Source organism: Heteronotia binoei, chromosome 3 (assembly GCF_032191835.1).
Source record: "Heteronotia binoei isolate CCM8104 ecotype False Entrance Well chromosome 3, APGP_CSIRO_Hbin_v1, whole genome shotgun sequence".
Taxonomy (NCBI): domain Eukaryota; kingdom Metazoa; phylum Chordata; class Lepidosauria; order Squamata; family Gekkonidae; genus Heteronotia; species Heteronotia binoei.
The window spans coordinates 48,273,807-48,299,889 of NC_083225.1; the positions used below are offsets into that span (position 1 = coordinate 48,273,807).

The 26,083-nt window shown below is 41.8% G+C and overlaps 1 protein-coding gene across 1 annotated transcript; it reads left to right on the top strand.

Annotated features, from left to right (window-relative positions):
- The first annotated feature begins 1,418 nt into the window (after nt 1-1,418).
- Nucleotides 1,419-24,830, top strand: LAMP1 (lysosomal associated membrane protein 1). The gene is made up of 9 exons (XM_060233744.1): nt 1,419-1,897; nt 13,953-14,065; nt 18,148-18,361; nt 18,475-18,633; nt 19,397-19,599; nt 20,057-20,179; nt 21,277-21,346; nt 21,749-21,919; nt 23,878-24,830. Exons 1-9 carry the CDS (start codon nt 1,846-1,848, stop codon nt 24,015-24,017), a joined length of 1,245 nt encoding a protein of 414 aa, XP_060089727.1. The 5' UTR covers nt 1,419-1,845; the 3' UTR covers nt 24,018-24,830.
- Nucleotides 24,831-26,083: the final 1,253 nt, after the last annotated feature.

Sequence of the window (26,083 nt, forward strand, 5' to 3'; positions counted from 1 at the left end):
TTATATGTGGCTCTTACATTAAGTAAGTCTAGCCACCCCTGCCCTAGAGTGTTGTGAAAATAAATCCATTGTTCATCTGAAGATGCCTATAGAAATTATTTCTTCTGATTTGAATAATGTGCAAACTAACACAGCTCCTACTAAAACATCATATAACTTGAGAGCAAATAATGAAAACCCCCATTTATTTAAGTCAATCTTCAAAGCTCACAGAGCCACCCACTGCCCAAATGGAAGACTAAATATTAATTCACTTCAACAACCTCAGCTGCAATGACTGGCTTTTTTTGGTCAGTGAGGCCCTGTCTTTTCTCTGGAAGATGGCATCCTTCAGAGCTACTGCTTCAGCCTTAGGTGGAATTTAGAATAATTATCAGTAATTGCATGTTGCATCACTTACATCGAACTTTACATCTTTCTAATGAGAACTCCACAAGGGTAGCTTATCACAGTAAATCAGAAACCCAGGTGCACCTTACAAACTAATTATTCCAGCACAAGTTTTCATGAGTACGAGATGTAGGTTCCATTTTATTAAACTGGCCTTATCCCCCCCCCCCATCCTAGAAGCGTTTTAGGACTGCAGCCTACTCCTTTTTATTATTGGATCTTGCTTTTTATTGGATCTTTTGTAGCATTTTGTCCCCCAGTCAATGCTTCTTTTCTGTTACAAATATAAAAGCAGTTAAAGAGATGTAGAACAAAGTTTGAGTCCAGTGCTACCTTTAAGACCAAAGAAGATGCATACTTCAGATATACTGAAACATAAGTCACCAACCTCACATATAGGTTGCTGGTGATGAAGGTGTTGCCAATTAAAATGCTAAGTAACTGAGCAGTAAATTTCGCTAAAACGGGATGAAGGCAAGTGCTAAGACCTGTGAATAGCAGCAAATTACCATACCGCATAATAAAGGAGTTTGCAACTTATGTGAGATCTTAGCATGTATATTTTTAGATAAGAAACCAATATCTCTTAAGCCCTGGGTGTGCCATTGTTCTGAGTGTTGTAACTCAGCAATCGCCCGTTCTAGTCTGCTTCGGAGTCTTCTTTGCAATAAAACAGCTACTCTGAGGTCCCCCACTGAATGTCCTGGAAGACTGAAGTGTTCTAGAAGTTTCTTAGTTTTGTGATTATTTCAGACTGGTGTCCATTTATGCTTCGGCGTAGGGTTTTGACCCGTTAAAGACACGAAGACGCCAATGCATCTGAGAAAGTGAACTTTGAATCACGATGAAGGCTATATGGGAATGAAAGTGGCTAGTTTTGAAAGCTACACAAGATAGACTCTTGTATCACTTTATTACTACATTGTGCTGTTTTCCTGCGTGTACACACACACACGGTCCTTCAAGTGTTCCCTCCCACGTTTGCACCGCTGGGCAACTCATAAAAAGCCGACTGATTACAAAGGAGCACTTCCCATAGTCTTGACGGCAGAGTGGGCGTGCGTCAGAGAAAGGCCTGAAATTGAAACTGAACGGCGACGCGGAGGCTACGGGAAGGGCAGGACCTGCGTCTGACCTTTGCCTCTCGGCGTTCTCGTGGCTTCTCGCGAGATAAAGGGCCACCGCTACCCGGTTTGTCTCACCGTTCTGGGCTTAGGGAGTTGATTCTCTCCCCCCCCCCCTCTTCCTCCACCGCGCGAGGCCCCGCGTCCTTTCGATCAGGTGACCCAGAGGTAGGGTTAGAAAAGGAGGCGGAGGCGGGAAGACGGGGAGGATTGACGTCTTTCGCTCACGTGACCGCGCCTACTGGTGTTCTTCGAGGCTGCCGGATCTTGGCTTTCGAGGCTCGGAGCTCCGCTGCTGCGCGCACCCCCTGCTCGACTCCATCGTCCTGTCATGGCGGCTCCAGGCGGCCGGGGGCTGCTGCTGTTGACGGCTGTTTTGCTGGGTGAGTCGGGCCGGGGGGAGGGCTTGGCAGCTTGGGGAAGGGCCGGGGGGGGGGAGGACAGACTGGCTTCCTTCTTCCCCTCCCTCCCTCCCCGCCCGCCCTTAGGCCGCTCCGCGTTGCTTTCCCTCCCGGGCGCTGTGACGCGGTTGGTGCTCCTGCTTCTTACCTGGACCGTGCACTTTCCTGCCCCCCTCCCCTCCTCCGTTTTCTGCCCCCCCCTTCACGCCAGCCTCCCCGGAGTCCTGCCCTGGGCTGCAGTACTCTCTATAGGCTTCCTTAAGCCCCATTGGGCGTAGCGAGGCTTGCTGAGTAGCAGCCTCCGGATTCTGCTCCGGGCACAGAAGCGTTTTCAAGGGAGGCGGCGGGTCGGCGTCTCTGGCTCCGCCAGTCCTACCAACACCTGTCTGCTGGGCCTTGGCCTGGCTTTCCCGGTTCTCGTGAGCGAGGAGGAAGGCCTGGCACTCCGTCGCACACGGGAGTCAGCAGAGGCGAGGAAGCCGAACGTATCTCCTGGGCAGTCTTTCCGCTCTGCTCCTGCCTGCACCCGTGTGGAGGAGATGAGCTACTTAGACCAGGACTTCTCGTTTGCCTGCCCTGCTGCTGGGAATAGGATCCTCAGCTCCGTGTTCTCGTTTAGATAGCGGCACTCTTCTCCCCACCCCGGTTACTTGATCCCTTCGTTAGACAAAGCAGCTGTGAACAATAAAGAGTGTCTGCTAAAAATTTCAAGCGTGTGGCTTTCACTTGCTTCCCTTACAGTTTCGGGAAGTTCCCTTGTAACTTTTTCTGTACATAGTAGTAAAATCTGCTCCGTTGTTTTGTTCCCCTTTCCTGTTTGATTACTCACTCCAGTTTAGAACTTTCTTTCTAAATCCGTGCGGGTGTTTTTCTCTGGAGCCAGACTGAAAAAAAAAGGAAGTGCTTGGCTGCTTTTTATTGCTGTTTTCCTGATTTTGCCAGTACATCGGAATTGTTTCCTTTGTAGTTCTGTCGCAGTCTGTGTGTAAAGTGGCACCTCAGGGTGTGGGCAGCTTTGTAACCTAAACCTTTAGACCTGGTTTCGGTATTGTCGGTGCTGCACTTATTGTCCTTTTTACGAGTGCCCTGACTGTGCTTTCCCTGGCAGTTCTGAAAATAGCTTCTGTGCATATTTGTTAGCATTTGCTTCATAGCAACTACAGGTATGAGTAAATACTCACGCCTGGTTTCCTGTATTGGAAACCATGTGCTGTGTATTGGTTGCAGTAATTAAAGTTACTAAACATGTAAGTTAAAGTGCCTATGTCATAGTTGATAATTCCTAAACAGTGGTTTAGCACAAAATGTCCTGTTGTATAGGTCTTGAGTATTCAGAGGGAACTTTTTACCTGTCATGGGATCGGTCCCTTGAGGAAACACCACTAAAGCTGCAAATGTCTAAAATGGTGATTCTCATTTCTCCTCTTTCCTTGTATTTCTGTTATATTTTGAGTGTGGTTATGTGAAAGGAGATAGTAGATAGAAGGTCCAGTGGCTAGTAGCTGTAACTTCATTCTTGAGTGAGACTTCCTCACCTCAAAGCTTTCACTATTTCAGCTTTCCTCTTGCTATGCTTCTTGAGTATTTTAGCAATGGCAGTAATCTCACTACACTTCCAAAGCCCCTTTGAGGCAGAGCTAAATAAATAAATTTGGCCCTTGAATGCTGCATCCTCTTTGTGATTGCACAAATGAAACTTATAATATTTTTAACAAGGCATCTCCAGCACTGCAGGAACTTAATATAATGCTCTGTGTAAGTAAGCATTGAATGCAATAGGGCTTAGTTATTAGTTGTGATCATAACTCATTAATCCATCCTGTGAGTAGCCACATGGTGATTTTGAATTGTTTTTATATCTGCTTGTGTAACAAGTCCTCAGTCCTCTGCAGACTTGAGCTGAATTTGGTGGGGCTACTTTCAGAATGAACATGCATAAGATTGTTAGCCTAATTCCAGTAGCAGTATTAAGATACGCGAATGGGATAAATGAGAGGAGTCTTGCAGGTACCACTGTGAAGGCTGGAACATAGAAATAAACATGGGGAGGGGCCCAGGTCTCAATGGAAGAGCATTGGTATGGCATGCAGAAGGTCTCAGGTCCAGTCTCCAGTTAAAGGATCAGGTAGTATGTAATGTAAGAGATCTCTACCTAATGCCCTGGAGAGTCCCTGCCAGTCTCACTAGACAACACAGAAATTGGTGAACCAGTGGTTGGGTTCAATGAAAAACAGCTTCATGTGTTTTTCTCGCTCAGATTTCTAGAGTTCTATGCTGACTTAACCTGGTCTGATAGAGATCTTCATTTGAGTGAACTGTGGATGCTTTCTTGATACTTATGTGCTTCTTTCCAGAGGAGACTGCTTTTGTCAAGGTGAAAGAAAATCCAATGTCATTAGAAGTCAGCCTTGTCAAATTAGGCTGTAGTGTTTTGTGTCTTTTACAAACAAAGCAAGGGTGTGTTATCTTTGAAAAGCTATAGCTGATGTGAATCCATGAGTAGTTTGGTTAACAATGTTATTTTATTGAAATACAGATTAGGAGGATGCAAGGACAGAACATTGTGAGGCGAGGCCAAGTGATCAGTAACCTTCAAACTCCACCCCCCCCCCCCAAATCTCCAGCTGACAACCCTAAGGAAATCCCATGGATTTGGCTACAGTTGTTCAGATTTACATTAAAAAAATGTGTGAATTTGTATCTATCTCCTTAAACCAGGGTTCCCCAACAGTGGTGCTCATGGGCACCATGGCACCTGACAGTACTTCTGGTGCCTGCTGAGCTTAAGTAGACAGACATTGTAAGGCAGGGTGTGTTGCTGCCTGCCTCCATGCAAATTAAAGAGGCTTCCACAGCTGCAGTAGCATCCATAGCTGCTGGAAGATCATGAAGACTGGTAAACTCCTGGGATTGTGGTTCCATTTGCCCTTCAGACTTCAATTTCCCCTTCTTTTTCCTCCATTTCATTCCCCCCACTGTGATTCCTTTGTGGAAGCCATTTTGGGTTTGCCTCCACCTCCTGTGGCAGCCATTTTAGGACTCAGCATCCACTCTCAAAAGTCCGGAGTTGCCTGCAGGCTCAAGAAGGTCAGGGACCCCTGTTTTAGACAAAGGGGCTGCCTATGGATGGGGGGGAGCATGGTTGAAGGAAGTCTGTGTATGGTGAAGGATTGAAGATACATGAGCAACTTCCCTATAAGGAAAGTCTGAAGAATCTGGGAATTTTCAATTTAGAAAAGAGACAATTAAGGGGGAACATGATAGAGGTTTGTAAAATGGGAAGGAGAGAGTTGGCAAAGAGAATTCTTCTCTCTCCCCCCCAAAAATATTATAATTTAAGGGCGTCTAATAAAGCTGATAGGCAATAGGTTCAGGACAGACAAAAGAAAATACTACTTTACACATTGAGTGATTAAAATGTAGAATTTACTGCCAGAGGATGTAGTGATGGCCACAGAAATAACAGCTTTAAAAGGATTAGAGAAGTTCATGGAGGATAAGTCTATCAGTGGCTCCTAGGCCATGCTGACTGAGAGTAACCAACACATTCAGAAGCACTAATCCTCTGAATCCTAAAGCCAGGAGCAACATGAGAGGAAGTCCTCAACCTCTGCCCCATTGTTGGCTGTCCAGAGCAACTGCTTGACCACTGTATGAGACAGGATGCTTGACTAGGTGGACCATTGATCTGATCCAGCAAGGCTCTTTTTATGTTCTCATTCAGGGGTGGCCAAACTTGCTTAATGTAAGAGCCACATAGAATAAATGTCAGATGTTTGAGAGCTGCAAGATATGAAGCCCGCCTTGGCGGGGAGGGCAGGGGTATAAATCAAATTAAACAAATAAATAAACAAACATCAGATGTTGGAGAGCCCCAAGACAGGAAAGGCAGCCAAGGAAATAAATGGGGGGAGAGAGAGGTGGAAAGAAAGCAACTTTCAGTACAGTCTTCAAGCCACCAACTGACTTGGCTTGGAGAAGTTATTTAAAGAGAGAAATGCCTTCTCCATGCAGGTCAACAGGTCTTTGGGGGTTCAAGAGCCACACAATATATGTCAAAGAGCCACATGTGGCTCCCGAGCCACAGTTTGGCCACCCTTGTTCTAAGTGTTTCTCCCCTTATTCCTGTCTATATGAGGCAAAGATGAAGGCTCCTTTTTTAGTTCACTAATTACATGTGCTTTTTAAAAAGGGAATTTTGAACCTGTATCTTGCATAGAAAAGAGCTTAACCACTCTGGGTGTGGTACTTGCTTCTACTAGAAATTCCACTTTCCCCTGTCTATATGATACTTAAGTTCCTTCCTTTGCTTCTGTACTCAAACAAAAGAAGTTTGGCTCTTAACGAGCAACATTCTCTTTTCAGGTGCATTATTGCCTCTCAAATAGAAGTCCCATAAACATTAATCTTGCACTTACGATGCACTTGTAACCATCCTAGCAAACACTGCCAGTTTGAGCTCTCACTTTGCATGTTTAGTAGTATCCAACAAAGCATACTGCTTCTGATCTTTCTGTTGAAGAGCTCTGTGCCTTAGCTCTGTACTCTGGCAAAGTACAGGGAGCTCACTGATTTGAAACAGGCAGGTATTTTGTTTTGCTGGCTGTCTAGGTTTACCCAAATTGGTTTTTGTCATTCCAGAGTCTGACTTTCAACCCACACCTGGAGTATTCTGGTGGCAAAATCAGAGAGCCAATTTGTAAGAAGCCTAACCCATCATATTTTGTCTTATTTCTTTATAAAGATGGTGGTGCAGGTTGTAATGTCTGAGTACTGATTGCAAGGCCATAAGCCACCTTGAGTTTTGATAAACATAGAATTTTAGCAAAAAAAATCCTTAGCAAAATATTTGTTGTGCTTGCAAACAACTTGCTCAGCAGACTGAGTGTAGTTCCCATAAAGAAATAAACCAAATGTTAGAAACACAAAGACAAAATCCAATAAGTTGTCGTTCTTGTGATAACAATACTTGGAATGTGTTTATTAACAGTAAAGTCAACAGCTGGAAAAGTCTGTGCACAAAAATGACATAGAAGCAGAGTGACATTCATTTTTATTAATGCAAATCAATAGATAAGCTATTATATAAAATATATAGATGCCCTATATTGTGAGTTACTGCTCAGAAGATAACTTTCCCCCTAGTTGTGTTTAATGTTCCTGGCCCAGCAGATGGAAATAACCAACATGAAGTTGTTAGGGCTTGAGACAGCACTGCAGTATTACATGATTTGCTTCATTGGTTGGCAGTACAGATAATTTAAAGCTGATGGTCTGACTTGGTAAATCACTACATAACTTGAGGCCAGAATACCTGAAGATTCACTATCTGGATTTTGCTGCCTTTAACCTGGGATTGTGTGTTGATTTTTTTTGTGTTTTGCTGGAATTGGCCTCAAATATATTTTTACAGAGTTTGTTGTTTTTCAGTCGCACAGTCAAGTCTGATTCTTTGCAACCCCATGGACAAAGTCACGCCAGGCCCTCCTGTCTTCTACCATTCTCCAAAGTCTGCTCAAATTCCTGTTAGTTACATCAGTAATGCTGTCCATCCATGTTGTCTTTTGCTGACCCCTTCTTCTTTTGCCTTCTATCTTTCCCAGCATCAGGGTCTTTTTACCGAGTACATATTGCTTATTTGACTAACAGTGGCTCTCCAGGCTTTAGGGCAGGAAAAAACCCTTTTCCTGAGATTTTTTATTTTTTAATTGGAGAAACTAGGAATTGAACCTGGGATCTTCTGCTTGCAAAGCATGGGTTCTGGCACTGACACGGTGGATTCCTTGTAAGTACGCTGTACTCTGGTTCTGGCCATCTTGTCCTGTACTGCAAAGAAAAATGTATATTTGGAGAAGGAAGCAGGAACATCTTTGTCATTAGCAGGGGTGGTAGCAGAGCAATATTTAGAAGACTGTTGACTAGATAACTAATTGACTAAAACAAAGGCATTATATCTGTGCAGTAGTCAAGACTTGGAGGCTATAAATAATGTTTTTGGGCAATAAGAGGACCACAGCCCTTTTAGGATCCAGTTTGAAGGTCCTAGATGTGTAGACTTTTTCTCTGTGGTGGGCTTGCTAAGAAGCATGTTTTTCTTTGGCATAGGAAACGACAGGTGTTGTACTATACAATTAGACATATTAGTTCAGATCTGGGAAGTACTATCTTCAGAAAACTCAATATCAGATCTGAATTTTTGTCAATGCTGTTATTTCTATGAAAATACAAACTAGCACAGTGTAGCTTTTCAGACTTTACTTTATTGCACTATTTACAAATACATGGCCTTTACTGTCTTGCTCGAAGGACTCATTTACAAGGGCAAATCTGAGCTGAAAAGTAGTGGTAAGTTTGAGAAAAGTAAAGGGATGCATGTTCTTTAAGTGATAAACGGACATATCTTTAATTGCCCTTTGGTTATGGGGAAACAAATATGGAAACTGCTTAATGTAAATGCTGGGTTCAGTTTCATTTTCCCAGATTTTTTCAGAACATTTGAACTATGAATTATGGACACTTCCCGTCTCCCTCTCCCATTTTTAATATAGGTCTTACAGATTACTATTGAACTTTACTTGGATCCTAGTGTGGCTTCTGTTTATCCACAGACCAGAACTGGCAGCTCAGGAGGAGCTGATCCAACACGAAATTTTGGCTGAAGCAGCTGTTTGGCAGGAAAATGCAATGCATTCCTTGTGTATGGTTTTCCAAGTTACGGAGTCTTCAGTTCCCATGATACATACTTCAGTGATGTTCTTGACTCTGAGCCTAGCCTGACAGGAATCCATTACTTGTTGGAAGTGGAGTCCCTAGTGTGATCTGTTTTGTCCTGTAGCTTATCTTCACTCAGTTGACAAGGGATCCACAAACTGACTGAGCTGGGTAGCCAAGATATTTACAGCTTTGTCAGTCAAGGGCCTGAGCACACCCATGTAATGCCTTTACTACGACTAAATGATACATTTGTGCCAGCTTTAAAGTTCACCAGAACTCTTCATCAGGCGCTATATATTACAAAAGGAGAAAAAAGGCATTTTTTTTTGTCTTTAAGACCCCTGGCCTGGCTGCAGTTTAAAACCAGATGCTGGCCTGACAATGTGTTAAAATCATTTCCTGAAAAGTGTGCCTTTGCCCTTTTATATTTTGTAACATCTGGCCTAATGAGGAGTTCTAGTGAACCCAAGAAGCTGTTATGCTGGTCCTAATAAGAGGTATTCAAATTAATTGTGCTCTGGGTAGCCATGATTTTCTTCCAGTCACCTGTGAAGGCCAATCCCACCATAATATTTTTGTAACAAGAAAATAATTCCCAGATTAATCAGACCCTGTCAGCATCGTGTGTAGTGGTGGTCAGGGCTGGATTAACAATTAGGCACTGGCCTGTCTCCCTCCCCGCCCCCCACCCCATGGTTATCCCCCTGCTTGTAGCCCTCCTAGTCTGTACGCGCAGCCAACAACTAAGCTTCTCTTTGCCCAGCTTGCCTGGTGTGACTGCTGCTGGCGTTGTTGCCAAGTTTGCCTCTCTCTGCCTCTCCCCTACAGCTTTGTTAAAGGGGCTGCTGAGAAGGTACCTACAGGCTGCAGCGGGGGCCATGGGTGGTGGGGTGGGCACTCAGACTATGAGATAATTTGCAAGGGGCCCCCCAAGATTTTGACTGTTTAGGAGCCTCCATAGGGTTTAATCTGGCACTGGTGGTGGTAGCTTAAACACAAGTTACCAAAAATAATGATTCTATAAAAGATAATCTCTGTGTGTCCCTCCGTTTTTTAACGTACACCTGAAAAATATCAAGTAGCACTGCCTTGTGTTGATCCTACACTTCATATACAATATTCATACAGTGAATACTGGAAAACAAGTTTGGATACCATGGCACTGAAACTTGGTTGCCCTGGTCTACCAGTTCAGTGATATAAAACTATATGTTTCTCAAGTTTGGAAAGCTAGAACGATGAATGCGTGGTTCAAGTCAGATGATTGATCTTTTTATATCAAAAAGTAGCCACTGGCCACATGTAACAACAGTCTGTGGCTTGTTGCATGTGAACCTTAGCTTTTTAGCACCTGTAGTTCTCATTAAGCTTGTTCCAGGTTCAGGTTTATGTCTTAATGGTAGTTATGTGTAAGCAATTCAAAGTTCAGTGTCAGTGGTCTGCCATTTTAGAAAAGCCTGTTGGAATAAGTTGGGTGAAGGGTCGGATTTGGATTTTTAAAAACATCATCTAGTTTCAATAAAAATTGTCACACAACAGTTTATAACCAGCCTTTCTGCAAAGCAAAGGCAAGCAAAACCCCACAGTGGACTTTGTCCCCATATCCACATAAGTGTGCCAGTGTGCTCTTACAGTGATCTTGGATAACTGCCACTAGCTGATGCCGCAATCAACAAAAACAGTGGCAGGTATCTGATCTGGGACTTGTGAGTCATAGCAGTCCTGGTGTCTAAAACAAGGCATGTTTTAACTTGCTGGTTCTTACTGTCCATTAATTAACACCAGAGTGGATAAAAATCAATGATTTTTTTTAAAATGGGTTTTTAAAATTTAAATTGGATTTTTTATTTAAATTGGATTTTTTAAATAAAATGCTTTTTGAGGAAAATATATTATCATCCAAAGATTATTCCATCATGAAATAAGGATTAGTTTTTAATTCTGAAGCATAAGGTTGTATATTCATGTAATGTTTACATTTTTTGGTAATAAATTCTATTAATCCATTCACAATGTCATGCTCTTCCAGAGGTTTCTGTAAGATTACTGGGCAGTTTCTCTGTCTACAAGATATCACAGAACACAGATCCTTGGTTTTGCAGTTCTCAAAACTAATTTGTGTCTGCAGAAATCACATTCCTTTTCTACACAGCAAAAGTGTTATAAAATCAACGGAGTTGAGAAAAAGACCTTAATCTCATTGTTTTACAAACCTATGTACACAGAATCAATCCCTTTAAGTGCTAAGTTTCAAAAAGTTCAATGAATAGAAAAAGATTGCTTGAGTGGAACAGATCTGCACAAGAAGAAACTTAAGTGTAAGGAGGGAGGGGCAAGCAGTAAAAATGAAAGTAAAACTTTGAGCAGAATACTCAACAAGGTGGGAAACTACTAAGGAAGTCTAGGGTTTGCAACATGCCCAGGCATCTATCTGTGTTTCTAATAGTATTAAAAATCAATATTTTTATATAACTGTAAAACTAATATGAACAGTTGTTATTCTGAAAATGAACTCTTCATCTAATTGTGAATATTAAGGTTATACCAGCAAAAATGAGTCTTTATGTAGAAAACTGTGATTTAAATCAAGTCTTACTGACTAGTGATTTAAATCGTGATTATCACAAATCCAAAGCAGGTGTACTGAATTGGGGGTCTCAGCTTTCTTTCTGTCTCAAAATAACCTTCCTTGATCATTACCTCACAGACCACTTTAAGAGATCAACCACCCGAGATTGATTGGTCTACCAGTTCACTGGAATTAAGGTGACCAGTGAACGATGTTTTGTTGGAATTTTTTTTAGCAACTAACTTTTTAAAAAATGTATATGCTTTGGGACCTCAGCAAAGGACAGTAATAGCTGCAAATCCCACACTTCGTGAATTACAGTAGAAGTGAGGGTATGTGAAGTGCAAATCCCTGATAGTCTAGGAGAAGATCCAGTGTCATAAACTACCTCTTATTTCACAATTGAGCCTGTATGTATGTTCTCAAGTAACAGAACCCCTGGGGAAAACAGATATGTTCTCCTGCTTTAGCACAGAGTGGAGAGCCTTGGCAGAGTCGGAGAGCCTTTCCAGACTGTATACTTGCTGGTGTCTTAACCTTGCCGTAGTTGATTGCAGACTTGTGGCTGCTAAATACCATTCAGTTAAATTTTCGGTTGCCTCTCTCTGGGAGTGTATTAACTAGAGAGACTCCCTACAACTTTTTTTTGTTCTCTGCTGAGCGGAGTAGACCTCAATTGGGGGGAGGGGGGGGTCTAACAGACTAATTGAAGCTGCGGGGGGGGGGGGGGGAGTCCGTTTAATCCCAGCCTACTTTTTAGAATGCTTTAAGAGGTAACATTTTACTCACTCAATTTAAAGTATGTCAGTTGTCTTACAAAAAAAAAAATCATAGCATTGTATGATTCTTACAGACAAAACACTTTTGGGATGTCTGTTTAAATGTGACTAATTTTGTCCAGATTAATACACAACCTGTGCAACATGTGGAAAGCAATAGAAGTGTTTGTTTTTAGTGTTATAAAAGTTAACTTTGTATCCAAATACTGCTGGTGACTATATGAGACCCTGCCATCCAAATATTCTTTCTGTTACTATTTTCAACTTATTTTTTGCCTACTCTAGGTGGAAAAAATTAAAAACTTACTGTGGTGCCAGAGGGTATAGCAGTTAGCATGCTTTCTCTAGTATTGATCATTTGTATTTCTGCTTAGAAAAATACTATTTATACTTTTAATAAATATACGAAGTAAGTACAGTTTATGTCCTAAATTGTTGCTTATTACTTATAAATTAGAAAATGTCTATGCCACTTTTCCAGAATGCCTGTTTGAGAAGGCTTAAACTGAAAGTAACATTATTTTAAAAATTCTGTAGTATCAGTCTTTAATCTTACTGCTTGACAACCTAAAATGTAAGAGTTGTACGTATTCCCAGATGTCTGCAACAAGTTTTTCCCATGACTCAGGATTTGTACATCACTACACTTCCCCCATCCCCTACACACACACAAATCCTCGCTTGGAATAACCCTGGCAGTGTAGAACTGTGATTCAGAGGAGGGACACACGTGACATTTGGGGGAGGGGGAATGCCCATTACTGTTGTGGTAGCTGCCTCGTGGTGATTCAGCCCCAGCCTAATTTTTAAATGCAGAGACTTGAAAAATAAATGTTCCTTTGTACACCTGACAGTGCATTGATAAACCCATAGTAAATGATTAGCTTCTGTAGGTGGTAATCTGGACAACTTGCTTTTTGCAGCAGTGCGTACTGTAACTAGAACCTTTTAAATTGAAAAAAAATGGATATTTGTGATGAACTCAGGCCTTTCTGCTTGCTTTCACAAATGCTGACCTATGCCAGAGGCTCAGATATGTTGAAACTGTGCTGTACCCTTTATTCATGCTGTAACTCTCAGAGAATGAGAAATACTTAAGTAATGTTTAAGCATCCATCATAGTCCATAATGTCCAGTTCAGCTGCTACAATATGGTCTTATGTGTCAGAATATTGGTACAAAAACATTGAACAGATGTATTGGTAGGTTCTCTGTTGCTTATTCTGCCTTTTCTCCCAAAAGAGTTTCTGCAATATAATGATGTCAGTGTAATTGTGTGTTCATGTGATGACTTTAAGCAAGCATGTTTGGAAGTTTTGTAACATGGTACCCTGATACTCTGTTATGCTGTCCAGAGGTCCAAATACAAATAAGAGAGGTACTGAAGGAAATATTTAGTGTACAAGAAGACTAGACTTCTGGTTGATCTGTGCAAGATGGTTAGTCTTATCTGATTCTCTTGGTTGCCTGTGAGGAATCTTTTTGGGTATTCTTGTACAATCAGAAGAATAAATTCATGTAACAGTCACTCAAATACTGCAGGTTTTAACCAGGCCATGATCTGTGATGATGATGATATTGGATTTATATCCCGCCCTCCGCTCCGAAGAGTCTCAGAGCGGCTCACAATCTCCTTTCCCTTCCTCCCCCACAACAGACACCCTGTGAGGTGGGTGGGGCTGGAGAGGGCTCTCACAGCAGCTGCCCTTTCAAGGACAACCTCTGCCAGAGCTATGGCTGACCCAAGGCCATTCCAGCAGCTGCAAGTGGAGGAGTGGGGAATCAAACCCGGTTCTCCCAGATAAGAGTCCGCACACTTAACCACTACACCAAACTGTCTGTACAATATAATATTAAAAGAACTAATTACTTAGTGGCTTTCTAAAGCCACTTATCTTGTACTCCCACAGATGTCTTCTGTTTTATATATTTTATCCAGTTATACTTGATGTACTTGCTTGTTTTCTTTTCACAGGATTTTTACAAGCATCTTCAACATTTGACGTTAGAGATGGTGACAGAACCTGCATATTAGCTAATTTCTCTGTAAAATTCACAGTTGAATATGACACAAAGAGTCAAAAACAGGTGAGAGAGGCTCTTGGAGTTCATGTGAACACTGCTACCTACCTGCCAAGACAACTAACTTAAATCATTTTGGCTAGCTTTCTGTGTCATTCTGTAGCTAAAACCAGCATGATGTTGAGTTGAATCCAAAGTAGCTTGAGTGGAGAGTTGCTTATGGAAGGGATCTTGGCCACTTGTCATTCAGTAGCCCTCTGTGTCCCTGCAACCGCTACTTGGGGGTGAGGGGAACATATGGTGTGCAGTACAGGGGACTTAAGCACAAGCAGGAACTTTTAAAGTCCCCCCACTACCAATCCTTCTATGAACTCTGCTCCACTTGCAGTAGTCCAGATCCAACTCACCGTTGTTGGAGTGGAAGCTATTTTATTCACATTTGGATTTGCAGCAACAGCATTGGATTTGCACTTGTCTACTGCAGTGTAGCATGAAGGTTCAGCCAGAACTAGCTCTGATGCAAATGCTTAAGTGTGGCTGTGTGGGTGAGTCTTGCTCAAAATTTAGATGTGCACTTCTAGCATGAAATGTATGCATTGGCCAAAGCGACTAGAACATTTTGGGTAGCCTGCTGAACTGAATAAATGCATTTGATACCTCTGAGGGTCTGTTTGCAGCTAGATGTTTTTATTACACCACTGTAGGTTTAATTATATTCAGTTTGATCCAGACTACTGTAAAACCAGTTGCTAGCTGGGCTGTATTTACTTATTAAAAAAAACTGCTCCCTTGCCCAAGGCTTGGGGTAAGTGATAGTGCTATAAAACAAACAGTGAGCTAAACTGTTCCAGCTTGGCTTAATGAGCCATCAGGTGTCCTTTTTGCTTGCAAAAGATGTTTTACGGTTTAAGGGAAGGCAGAATCTGAACAGCTGCCAGGGTATCATCTCACAGGGCTGTTAACTCCACCTTTACAGTTCTCATGTCTGACAATCATGGTCACTAAGTAACTGCTGCCTGGTGTAAAGTGCACCTGTCTGGTTTAGGAACAGTCTGAAAGTCAGTATGATGTTCTTTGAGTTCAGCACAACCTAGGTTGGGTCATGATATATACGTGGGGCGGATCTGCTTGAAACTGGTTTCCCTGGCAGGTGTTAATACTTGTTATAAATACATAAAAGCCCCGTTAAAAATAATTTTTCTTTAAACGTGGTAGTGGGAAAGAAGGGTTTAGCACTCTGCCAAGCTGTGCTTTTAGTTCCTGCTTTTATTGTAGCAGCTTGGTAGCAATGACACTTTAAACGGAGGACACACTTAGTAGCAATCTGACTGTGATGTATCAGTCTGCCACCATCATATTTATTGTGGCCTGAGGAAAATCATATGTTGGCTTGTCATTTGAGGTGTATTCTGGAATAATTTGCCTAATGAGAAAGCAGCACAGCTATTTCTCTAACTCTTACCTTGGGTCTTGCCAGGTTGGCACATAACCCTACTTTTAAAAGTAACTGCAACACACAAAGAATTCTGTTAGCCTTAATAAAAGAAATGGTTGGTTTTAACACTTGCATCCTGCTTTTGCTTTGCAAATTAAGAGTGGCCTACTTGGGACTTCCAGGCACCAGCTGCACAGAGACTTGCCTACCCTGTAATGACTCAACAGTATCCTCCAACCATTCTTTAGTTTCTCCAGAAAACCAGTGTTTTACTACCTTGTTGGCCTACTTTGTCAAACTTAACTGCCTGATACGTTTTAGGGCAACTGTTTTCATTAAAGGTATTACAACTGACAGATGTTCTAGTACAAATATAAGTAGGTTCACAGTAGTTTTTGCTGCAAAAGTAAATGAGTGACTCACTCTTACCCAGGGGTGGTTTTGTAGAAAAATAAGTGGTGGAGCTCATCAAGGGATTGTTATGCAGCTGCACCTACTATTCAATGGGCAAGGAGGTGGAACTCTCAGAAAGGTTCAGGAGCTCCCACTGAATTCAAGGCCTGCTCTTACCTTTGAATCATAAAGCTAGCAACGAATCTTTGTCTGAAGTTATGGGAAGGAAGGGTCCTTGTTCTTTCCTCACCCTCATCTTCAGCTTTGCTGTAGTTGCAAATTATTCCCTCCCACAACAAGTCCAGGAAGACAGTGGTGGCCAATGGTAGCTTTCCAAATGTTTTTTGCCTACAACTCACATCAGCCCCAGCCATTGGCCATGCTGGCTGGGTTGATGGGAGTTGTAGGCAAAAACATCTGAAGAGCTACCGTTGGCCACCCCTGCAGGAACACAATTTTTAGATTTTCCTTAGATTAGAATTAAGAGGCTCTTAGGTATGATCTGATATCATGTTTGCCAGCTAGATCACTTCTGAAATGCTGTCGCTGGAGGTATTATGCTAGTGATACTGACCACCTCTTGTTCTGTCAGAAGCACAGGGACCATGCAGTTGTACTGGGAGCAGCTTCATGTCAGTAGATGAAATATCACTGACTTAACTAATGTAGGGGGAGGTATGGTACAACTGAAATGGTGCACCCCTGCACCATCATATTGGCCACACCAAATGGACCATGCTTGGAGCATATTGCTCTGAAAATATTAGTGCAGCTGCTGGGTAGAGCAGTAGAAAACTTTTGCCAACCTAGTTGACTAGTTGGCTACCTCTGAACAAAAGTTAGTAACTTAGGGCAGGGGTGTTGAACTCATTTGTTAGGTGGGCTTTGTAAATGGGACTTTGTGGGGCTGGGCCATGTGTGTCATAAAATGTAATGCCAGGTAGCAGAGATACAAACTTTATAAAGGACACAGACAAACACGGTTAAATATATTATTTTTTAACTTGAAATACAAACATGCTTAAAACTCTTGTAATATTTTGTTTAAAATGGAAAGGTGGGGGAATAGTGGAATTTGGCAATGCAATTTTAAAAATAAAACATCAAGAAAAAGAACAAGGATCACAGCATAAACTAAAAATATAAAATGCTCTGAGCCTGGGAGAACATGAAATGGCTGAACATTGAAAGCTCCCCCCCCCCCCCCAGGTCTACTCAGATTGGCAACTGCTTTCCAGTGTAATATTCCCTTTTGGCTTAGGTTCTCAGAGTACTCACTAGGCACCAGTTCTCAGGTCCATTTAGCGGAGACAAAGCTGGCTTTCAAAGCATCAACATTTTATTTGCAAGACCACAACTTAAGGAAGCATGAGCTTCAGCTGGCCATAGGAACACTGGAAAGCGAAACTGAGTGCCACTCCATTGAAACACATTGCAGACAGACAGAGTGGCAAGGAAAATGCTGAATGGATTTTCCATTAAGGTCTCTTTGTGGTTTTGGTTTCTGCTGCAGCTAGCAAAGACAAGGCAGAAAGAGCAGGGAACTTCCACAGTTTCAGAGCTTCAAAGGGTGAGGACAGGAGGGGAGAGAAAAAAGCCCCACAGATCTGATTGAATCCTTGGGTGGGCTGGTTCTGGCCTATGGGCCAGATGTTTGACACCACTTACTTAGAGTAACCATCATGGAATCTTTGAGGAATGAAAAGAAAGAAATGTATGCTGTTCCAGTCGAAAGTCTTGCTGGCTCTGAGCAACCACTTTTGAAGGCTTGTGTAGAGTGCAAGGAGATCCTAATGATAATTAAAAAGGAATTGTGCTGTAGCTAAGTTATTCTATTTTCTAAACTTGATGCTCTGAAAATATTTTGGCAAGATGAACCATATGTAACTTTCAGTAAAGATGCCTAGTAAGGGCATTTTTAAGGCCAAAGAAGACAACACTGCAAATCGACACATACCAGCACCTGACTACAAAAGAATTGGAAGTGGGGAGGAAGGGCACAAAGCATAGTTGTATGCGTTGTCTAATATTTGCAACAGTTCTGATGCATACTGTAACTGTCTTAATACTGTTGTTCAGTCACACAGAAATTAGAATAATCTGATACCATACATATTTTTAGAAATGATTTGGAAAATATTTGAACATCTTGTCTCGAAATATTTTATTCATCATGTTAAATAAAACGTTCCATAATCAATTTTTTTCTCTTTTTTTTAATTTTTCCAATTTTGGGGGGAAAAAACAAGGCTTTTTTCTGGGCCTTCACATCTCTATTTAATACTAATGCCTACTATAATTGTCTTAATACCTCTTTTAGAATGCCAGCTTTGACCTTCCACAGAATGCTGCAGTGCTGAATAACAGTAGGTGTGGTAACAAAGATAAAAGTCCAGTACTTGTAGTTGGATTTGGCAAAGGACATTCATTAACCTTGGATTTTGGGAAGACTCCAGATTCCTACAGTGTCAAAAATCTTACATTGAAATACAACATGTCAGACGATGCCATTTTCCCTAATTCAACAGGAAAAGGTGAGTGGTGTTTGATCTATTGTTTGAGGCTGGGATAATTGTGTGCAGTTAACTTGTGTAAGATTTTGTGAAGTCGCCCTACCCCTTACACAACGGCAAATTTTCTGCTTTAGAAATGAAAGAAGCAGCTTCAGATCCTGATATGCACGCGGGCTTGAATACTACATACACATGTGTACACAGCCACAGAATAACGATGCCAAATGTGACTGCTCTTTTCAAGAATGTTACACTTGAAGCGTACCTTGCAAGCAACAACTACAGTCATAAACGTAAGTTTTATCCTCAGCAATTCTGGCAAGTAGAATCTTTGAATGGCATGAACTGCATCTAAGAGATTTATATTTGTTGCAGATTTGGGCTTGAGTTAAAAATGCCCTTAAGGCAATTTTGAGGAGAATGTCTAACAAGAGAGAATTGGTAAAGTGCTAGATTTCATTGTAAACCTAAAAAGGATTAAGGAGCCAGTCACTGTTGGAACAAATCCTTGTTAGACCAGGTAGCTCAAGTCCAGCTGGGAAAGCCAAAAGGACCAAAAGAAAACTATAGACTTTTCTATTTTTGCAGCTACTAAGACCTCATTCTTCCATGTTTATTCACCTTTCATTCAAGCAGCTGCAAGGAGGGAGAAATATAATCATGGACATAATACCCTAGTTGAACAAGAGGTTGCTGAAATGTAATGGGATACAGTCAGTGAAGTGGCACTCTAGCAGAAAATAATCCCTTCTCTCCTGATACTAGAAGAGGAAAGTTTTTCCAATTTGGCAAGATAGCCATCAAAATTATTACTTTGAATTTTTTTGCTTTCAAAATAGAGAAGGGGTAAGAGCACAAAACTGCAAAAAGGACAGTGAAATAGTAAAATACATACACATACAAGTGTACCAGTAGGTGTAGATCAGGTCTGCTTCCCCACTTAATGGAATGGAGCTGGGGTGGGCATATTAATTAATAATCCTAGTATTTGAGTGAGTTTGGGTTTAGGAGGCTTTCCAGTTCCACTGATAACTTTGCTGCTTTCCTTTCTTTCAGAGACTTCGTGTAAGGAAGATCAAACACCCACAACTCCTTCCACTCCTACAACCACCCATGTACCTACAACTACTAGTCTTGCGCCCACCCCACCTTCTAAAAAACCAGATAAGGGACAATATAATGTAACTGGTCACAATGGTACCTGTTTACTTGCTTCAATGGGTCTGCAACTGAATGTTACTTACAATACAAAAAATAAGGTACACTTTACTTACTATCCCCAGTCATTTGTAGAATGAATGTACTTCAGAGTGGGCTTGTGTGTGTGTATATTTAAAAGAAGCAAAGTTCTCCCATCCGCCCCCTACTAAGTGCATCACATGAAAGAGAGGTACTGATTAATTATGTTAAAATACATTGTAGGGTGAGGGTGACAGTTCTACCCACTGGGTCCTAAGCATGGCTGAAGTGTAGAAGAGCTAATCTCTCCCAGTTCATCCCTCTAGTTGTAATAAACTGTGTTCCCAAAGGCTTGTTGCTTTGCTAACTTCAGTTTCTATAGCTTGTATGACTGATTCAGCCTGGGAGTGCAATCTCATATCAGAGTAATCCCCGTTTATCCAGCTGTTGCCCATTTAAGCATGCTGCTGTTTCAGACCTCCAACAGGAAGGAAATCTAAATGTTCTGTCTCCGTGACTTATTTTTCTGTTTTGAAGACAAAATCGGATTTGTTGATGAATATTCCATTAAATACTACTTACTCTGGGACCTGTGACAACGGCTCAGTTATGCTGTACTTGTTTCTTGAGAGTGCCAGGCTTACTTTCCATTTTGTGCAGGTAAGCATAATTAAAACAAGGCCTTTGTAAAGGCTTAGGTTGGATCAAAAAGCTGTTTTCACTCTTGTAGTGAAATTGGGCCTTATCGGGGGGGTGGGGGGGCGGGGCATGATAGTTGTTCTTTTTAAAATCCAAATTCAATGCTATGAAATGCCTGAAATCCTTGATTTGATTACATTTAAGCATATTTGCATGCATAACTGCTTCTTATAGTACATAAAGAGGCAAGGAATCATACAAGGCACAGAATCCTTGTTGCTGGTCCCTAGAAATTCTTCTGGGCTCTTCCTCAGATTTAAAATATCACCAACTTTGAGGTCTGTCTTAAAAAGGCTAAAACGCCTGCTTTGGACAGGAGGAAGGACAGTTTTGCATGATCACGCACACACACACCCATGTGGGTCTTATCACTTTGAGAGAAGGGGAACATGGACAGGAAAAAGCATTGTATATTTAGCCCTAGTGGTTAAGCAGGTACTATCCAATTCTGCTGGGCATAACTGATAGATCTGCGTAACTGGTAATGAAGAAGCTTTGTTCCATTAAATTTCCATATCACAAAACTACAATTGAATAAGCTAGTAAGTGCTCCTCTCTCAGGTCAGGTAATAATTGGTACCTTCCAATTAAATCAGATGACACTGGTTAATGTCAAAGTGGTTGTCTCAGCAGGTGCCAGATCACTATCAGTTCTATGGTACTTCTGAGCACAAGCTTTCCTAACCTGTTAAGGATATACTGTGTGTATATATGGTCAGGGGGGAATTTAAGCTTCATGCTTGCAGAAGTGGAAAGGAGCTAGCTTTTTGCAAATAGCTATGGAGTTTTAGTTTTCAGATTGCAAAACATATTTTTTAAAGCCTAAAGCTATAAAAAAATTAAATTTTTCAGTGGTTGTGCATGGATCTCTCAACCTCCCTTTTCCTCTTCAGAGCTTTCTCCTTCCTGTATGGTTTCCTCTTAAGTTGAGAACTGTAGAATATTTTTACAGTGAAGTGGTACGTTTGTGGTACAAACATGCAGGGTGTTTTTACAAAACACAGCCAAGCAAGCTTAAGCATTAAGTGTAGTGACTAAACAACAATTCTCTTTTTAAGAATGCAAGTATTGAGAAGTACTTCCTGCAAGGCATCAATATAAATATCGCTCTTCCTTCTGAAGCTACAGGTAAGAACTTCATTTTTTTAATTATCAAAGGATAAAATTAATACTCTGAATGATAAAGAAATGCAGACCTTTGTGAATCGCCTTAAGTTGCTCTTAAAGCTTACTGCTTTTAATAGTCTGTTGTGAGCCTTACTTGTACTTCTTAACTAGTGAGCCAAGGGTCAGTGGTGCATGAGCTTATATAGCCAGCCCCTTCATAGGGTTCCTGCTATATGTAGAGCCCCCAAGCCAGGAAGTGCATGGCCTTCTAGCACTGTTCTATAACAGTCAAATCAGTATCAGGAAGGGGCTGGGGACTGACTGTGCTGCCTCCCTCCCCTTGGTCATCTAGCATCAAAACTTGTGCCTCTAAACAGTCTGTACCTGTGTTCATAGTCCCCCCCCCCTTTTTTTTTTTTGCAGAAATGAGGTATAATGTAACCAACAACAGCCTGAGTGAACTAAAAGCTACTGTTGGAAAATCTTTCAAGTGTGTTGCAGAGGAGACTATCTGGGTCTCAGACAGAGCTGCTGTCAATGTATTTGATGTTCAGATTCAGGCTTTCAAGTTTGAAGGAGACAAATTTGGAGCAGGTGAGCTCTTTGGATATACACTAAAAAAGTTTGTTTTAATTATTTGAGGTAGTAGGAGTTAATGTGACTTGGTAGCTTAGTCATAGTCTGTTGTGTTGATGTTGTGTGTTCCAGTTAAATCTCCAGCTTAAGAATTATCAAGGTGGTTGAGGATGCTATTTTATCCGCCACTAGGAATAAGGCACGTTGTGGAGAAAAATACAATGACGTCTAGAAAGAGGCTCTGGGCGAGCACTTCCCACCCGCCTAAGTGAAGGCATTCACTCCCCCTCTCACCTCAAGGGGAACTGATCTCTGCCATCTGGAGAACAGTTGTAATTCTGAGTGATCTCCATCCCTCACCTGGAGATTGGCAATAATGGTTCCTCAGGAGGAAATGGCTGGTTTGGAGGGTGGAGTCTATTGTGTCTTCTAAGGCTGGTTTGGAGGGTGGTGGCATTGTGTCTTCTAAGGTCCCACTCTTCCTCAAACCCCACCCTCTTCAGGCTTCACCCCTCAAATGTCCAGGAGTTTCCCAGTCTGGAGTTAGCAACTGCTGTCATGGGGGGGGGGGGGCTGCTGCTAAACAGGAGCAAGAAACCAGGCCTAGTTAAGTCACACCAGTCAGCTGGCATCAAGTCACCCATAGGGTGCTGCCAGGCCTAAGGTAGTCAACCTCTAGCTGGAGCCTGAAGGTCTTCTGGGATCACAACTGAACTCCAAACAATTGATCTCTCTCCCCATCCTGGAGGAAATAACTGCTTTGGAGGGTGACCTCTATGGCATTCTATTCAGCTGAGGACTCTCCCTTTATTGGTTGCCTAGCAACAGCCTCTGGCTAGCAGCTTCCCCAGTGGGCCTCATCTGTCCTGAGGTGAGGCTGAGGGGAGGAGGGAGGGAGAGAGTGACAGGAAAGAGGCAGCTGACATGGACACAGTAGAATGGCAGCCCTTTCTGAGGCCAGTTAATGAAGTGGACACAGAGAAGCATCAAAGATGTGTCTGTCTCTGAAGCAAAACTGTTTTGACAGTTTGTTCAGTGTTCCTGGGCCTGCAGTGGGCGAGGGACAGGGAAGTCAGCCAGTGGGAACCCAGAGATGGTGACTGATGCATGATGGGCTGGTGGTTTGAGTGCAACCGTCAGCCAATGGGAACACTCTGTTTGGCCACCACCACCAGGAAATTATTATCTATAATTACAGGAGCGCAGCAAAAACTTAAATACCTTTAGTATTGCTGCTGTTAGTGTAGGCAGTTCATCAGTGAGTGCATTTTGTTTAAAAAATAAAAATAAAACTAAGGCTGATGAAGAGCTTTTGATGAACGCTAAGTATTATCAATATAGCAGCATCCATGTGTCTGAATCAAGAGCTACTGTGATACTCTTTGTGATACTCCTAAATACTTGTTCTTATTAAATATTGTGCCTAATTCTGTCCTCAGCCCTATTGATAAAGAATCAATATGGGATTGCTGGATGCCAAACTGCAGCTGTTTGGCCCAGTTCTTCTGCTTGTTTGCATAGTGTCTGAATTACGTGATTTCACTGAGTGGGAGAGGATGGAAGAACTGAAAAATCGGCCTGAGTTTTAGGCCATCTAAGTGGCTTTTCTGAGTACATATGAAGCTGTCTTGCAGTCAGATCAGAAGCCTCTCCAGGTTTTTCACATCAGCTACTGCTTGGCCCATTTTTTCTTTTTAAGACTGGACCTTCTGCATACAAAGCAGATGCTCTGCCACAGAGCCACAGTCCTTCTCCTAATAGAACCTTTTGTTGTAACAATTTTGGCTGGTTGTCTATAAAAAAGCAAGAATTGCCTTGAGGCAACTCACTAATTGATGAGGGTGTTGTGAAGTAGAATGATGATCACCCATGTGAATATCTTCTCATTTCTGACCTGATCTGTGGCTTTTTTGCTGTTGTACGCTAACAGGATCCACCTGTCTAACAGAAGGTCTTTTTTTTCCCCCTTCTCCCAGCGGAAGAATGTCTGGTGGATGAAAACAACATGTTGATCCCCATCATAGTGGGTGCAGCTCTTGCTGGGCTTGTCCTCATAGTGTTGATTGCATATTTAATTGGCAGAAAACGTAGCCATGCTGGTTATCAAACAATCTAATGATTTGCACTTAATGAAACCAGTGTGGAAGAACAGCAGTTGCAAGAAGCAGAGACACCTCGTCTCTCCACCCCGCCCCCCTCTCAAAAAACAGATAATGAGGGAGCACAATCTCTTCCCTTGCCAACTGCTTCTTGCAGTGTCTGCTTTTACTAAATGTGAAATCCATCTTGTGGCATTTAACTATGCACCAAGGATAATTTCTATAATTCTGTTTAATTTTGCTAATGGGTTAAATATTTACCCACCTAGAAACAGGCTGAAGTTTAAGAATGCTCTTCTGAATTGGCATGGTTTTTAATGTCAACTACTTAAATGGGTGTGATGTAGTTTTCACATTCGTTCACTTAAATTCAGATTAATTATATCTAACAAAGGGAAACTTCCACTTTCTGGTACTACCATCCTGTGCTGAATTTAGTTGCTGCACTTCTGCAGTTAAATGTAATGACTGACCAATCAAACTTAAAATTATTCCCACTTTGTCTTACCTGGGTGTATATCATTAATAAGCTTTAAATGCTAAGCCTGGTATATGCAAGGTATGAAGATAAATTGGCCAACTCCAAGATATTTTGATCTGTCAGCTTCCTGGGAGCTGGCCCTTTTTTTACATAAAATGGGTGTTACTTTATTTTTTGTAAGTGAATTTCAGTCTCTTCTGTTCAAAGTTCAAAGATCCTCCTCCTGCACATGTGTACAATAGACTTTCAATCTTGCTAATTCTTGCTTTGACCTTGGCTGGGATTGTACACTACAAGGATCAGTTATGGATGCATTGCCTGTAACAATGCTAATAAAGACTTTTCTGTACATGTTTTGTCACTGTTCTCTTGAGTATTAATACAAGGTTCTTTTCACAGCTACCTTTTTGGAAGTTTGCATTACACATAACTTGTATTGCTGTACTAAAACTTAGCTGAAATGCTTCAGGCTGTTTCCAGCTTTCTGGTTGCAGAGTTTAGCATACTTTCTAGTCAGCCTTCAGGAGAACTTGTACCTTTTAAAGTTTCAGGCAAACTTCGCTTTAACTGCTATACTCAACATCGTGAAAACTAGATAATCATAACAAAGATTTTGACAGACATTGGATGAGTAATATTTAAACAAGTATGGTGGTAGGTGCTAGCTTTTGTATGAGATGGAAGGGAAGATAACTTACAAACTACAGGTAACAGATTTCATCAACACAATTTGAAGTGAATGATTCTTTGTGTTTGCAGGAGCCAGACGTACTGAGTAGAGGTACACTAAGATTTATTCATGTAGGCAGTTTTTATGCTGCCTTTGCAGAGTCCTGCTTTAGGTAGCTTACAATTAAAAACTGCAATATAAACCTGTTAACAAGCCATTAGACATAAGTAGCATAAAAACTGTCCATAAAATGGAAGCAGGCCATTAGAAAGCTAAGATCTCCAATTAGATGCCTGGGTAAGAAGATGTTTTAGCCTGGTGTCTAAAAGAGGTAAAGTAGGTGCCAGCTGAGTATGTTCCAAAGGTTACCATCCCCAAAAAATTCACTTCTGAAGGTTGTGTCATAACAGAGATCGTGGCTTGAAAGGCAGGTCTTAACTTGCTGGTTGACTAGTACAGGAGATGATCCTTCATTGTATCCTGGACCATTACTTAGGCCCTTAAAGGTAAGAACCTTTAAGAACTTTGAAATTGTTTAAGGAAACAGGTAACCAGCGGAGCTCTTCCAGTACAGGGATTGTACAATCCCTGTAACCAGCTCTTTGACAGTAGCTTGGCCTGTGTGTTCCTTTTCAAAGGAAGTTGCATGTGGTGTGCGTTTATCAGCCATAGCTGATAAAGGCCTGGAGGGGGTTTCCTAGCTTGTAATTGAAAGCCCAGTAGCACCTCCAAGCTACAAATCTACTCCTTCAGGTGGAGTACAGTCCCTTCCAGGACAGGTTGACTCTGCAATCTCCATTGACAGGATGGAGATTCAGTTTTTCAGCCCATTACCTTCTCTAGGCACCTGAGGATTTCCACAGACACACCTGGCTTAATTATTCAGCCACAGAACTGGGTATATTCTCCCCAGATGGCCTGTAACAGCAGTT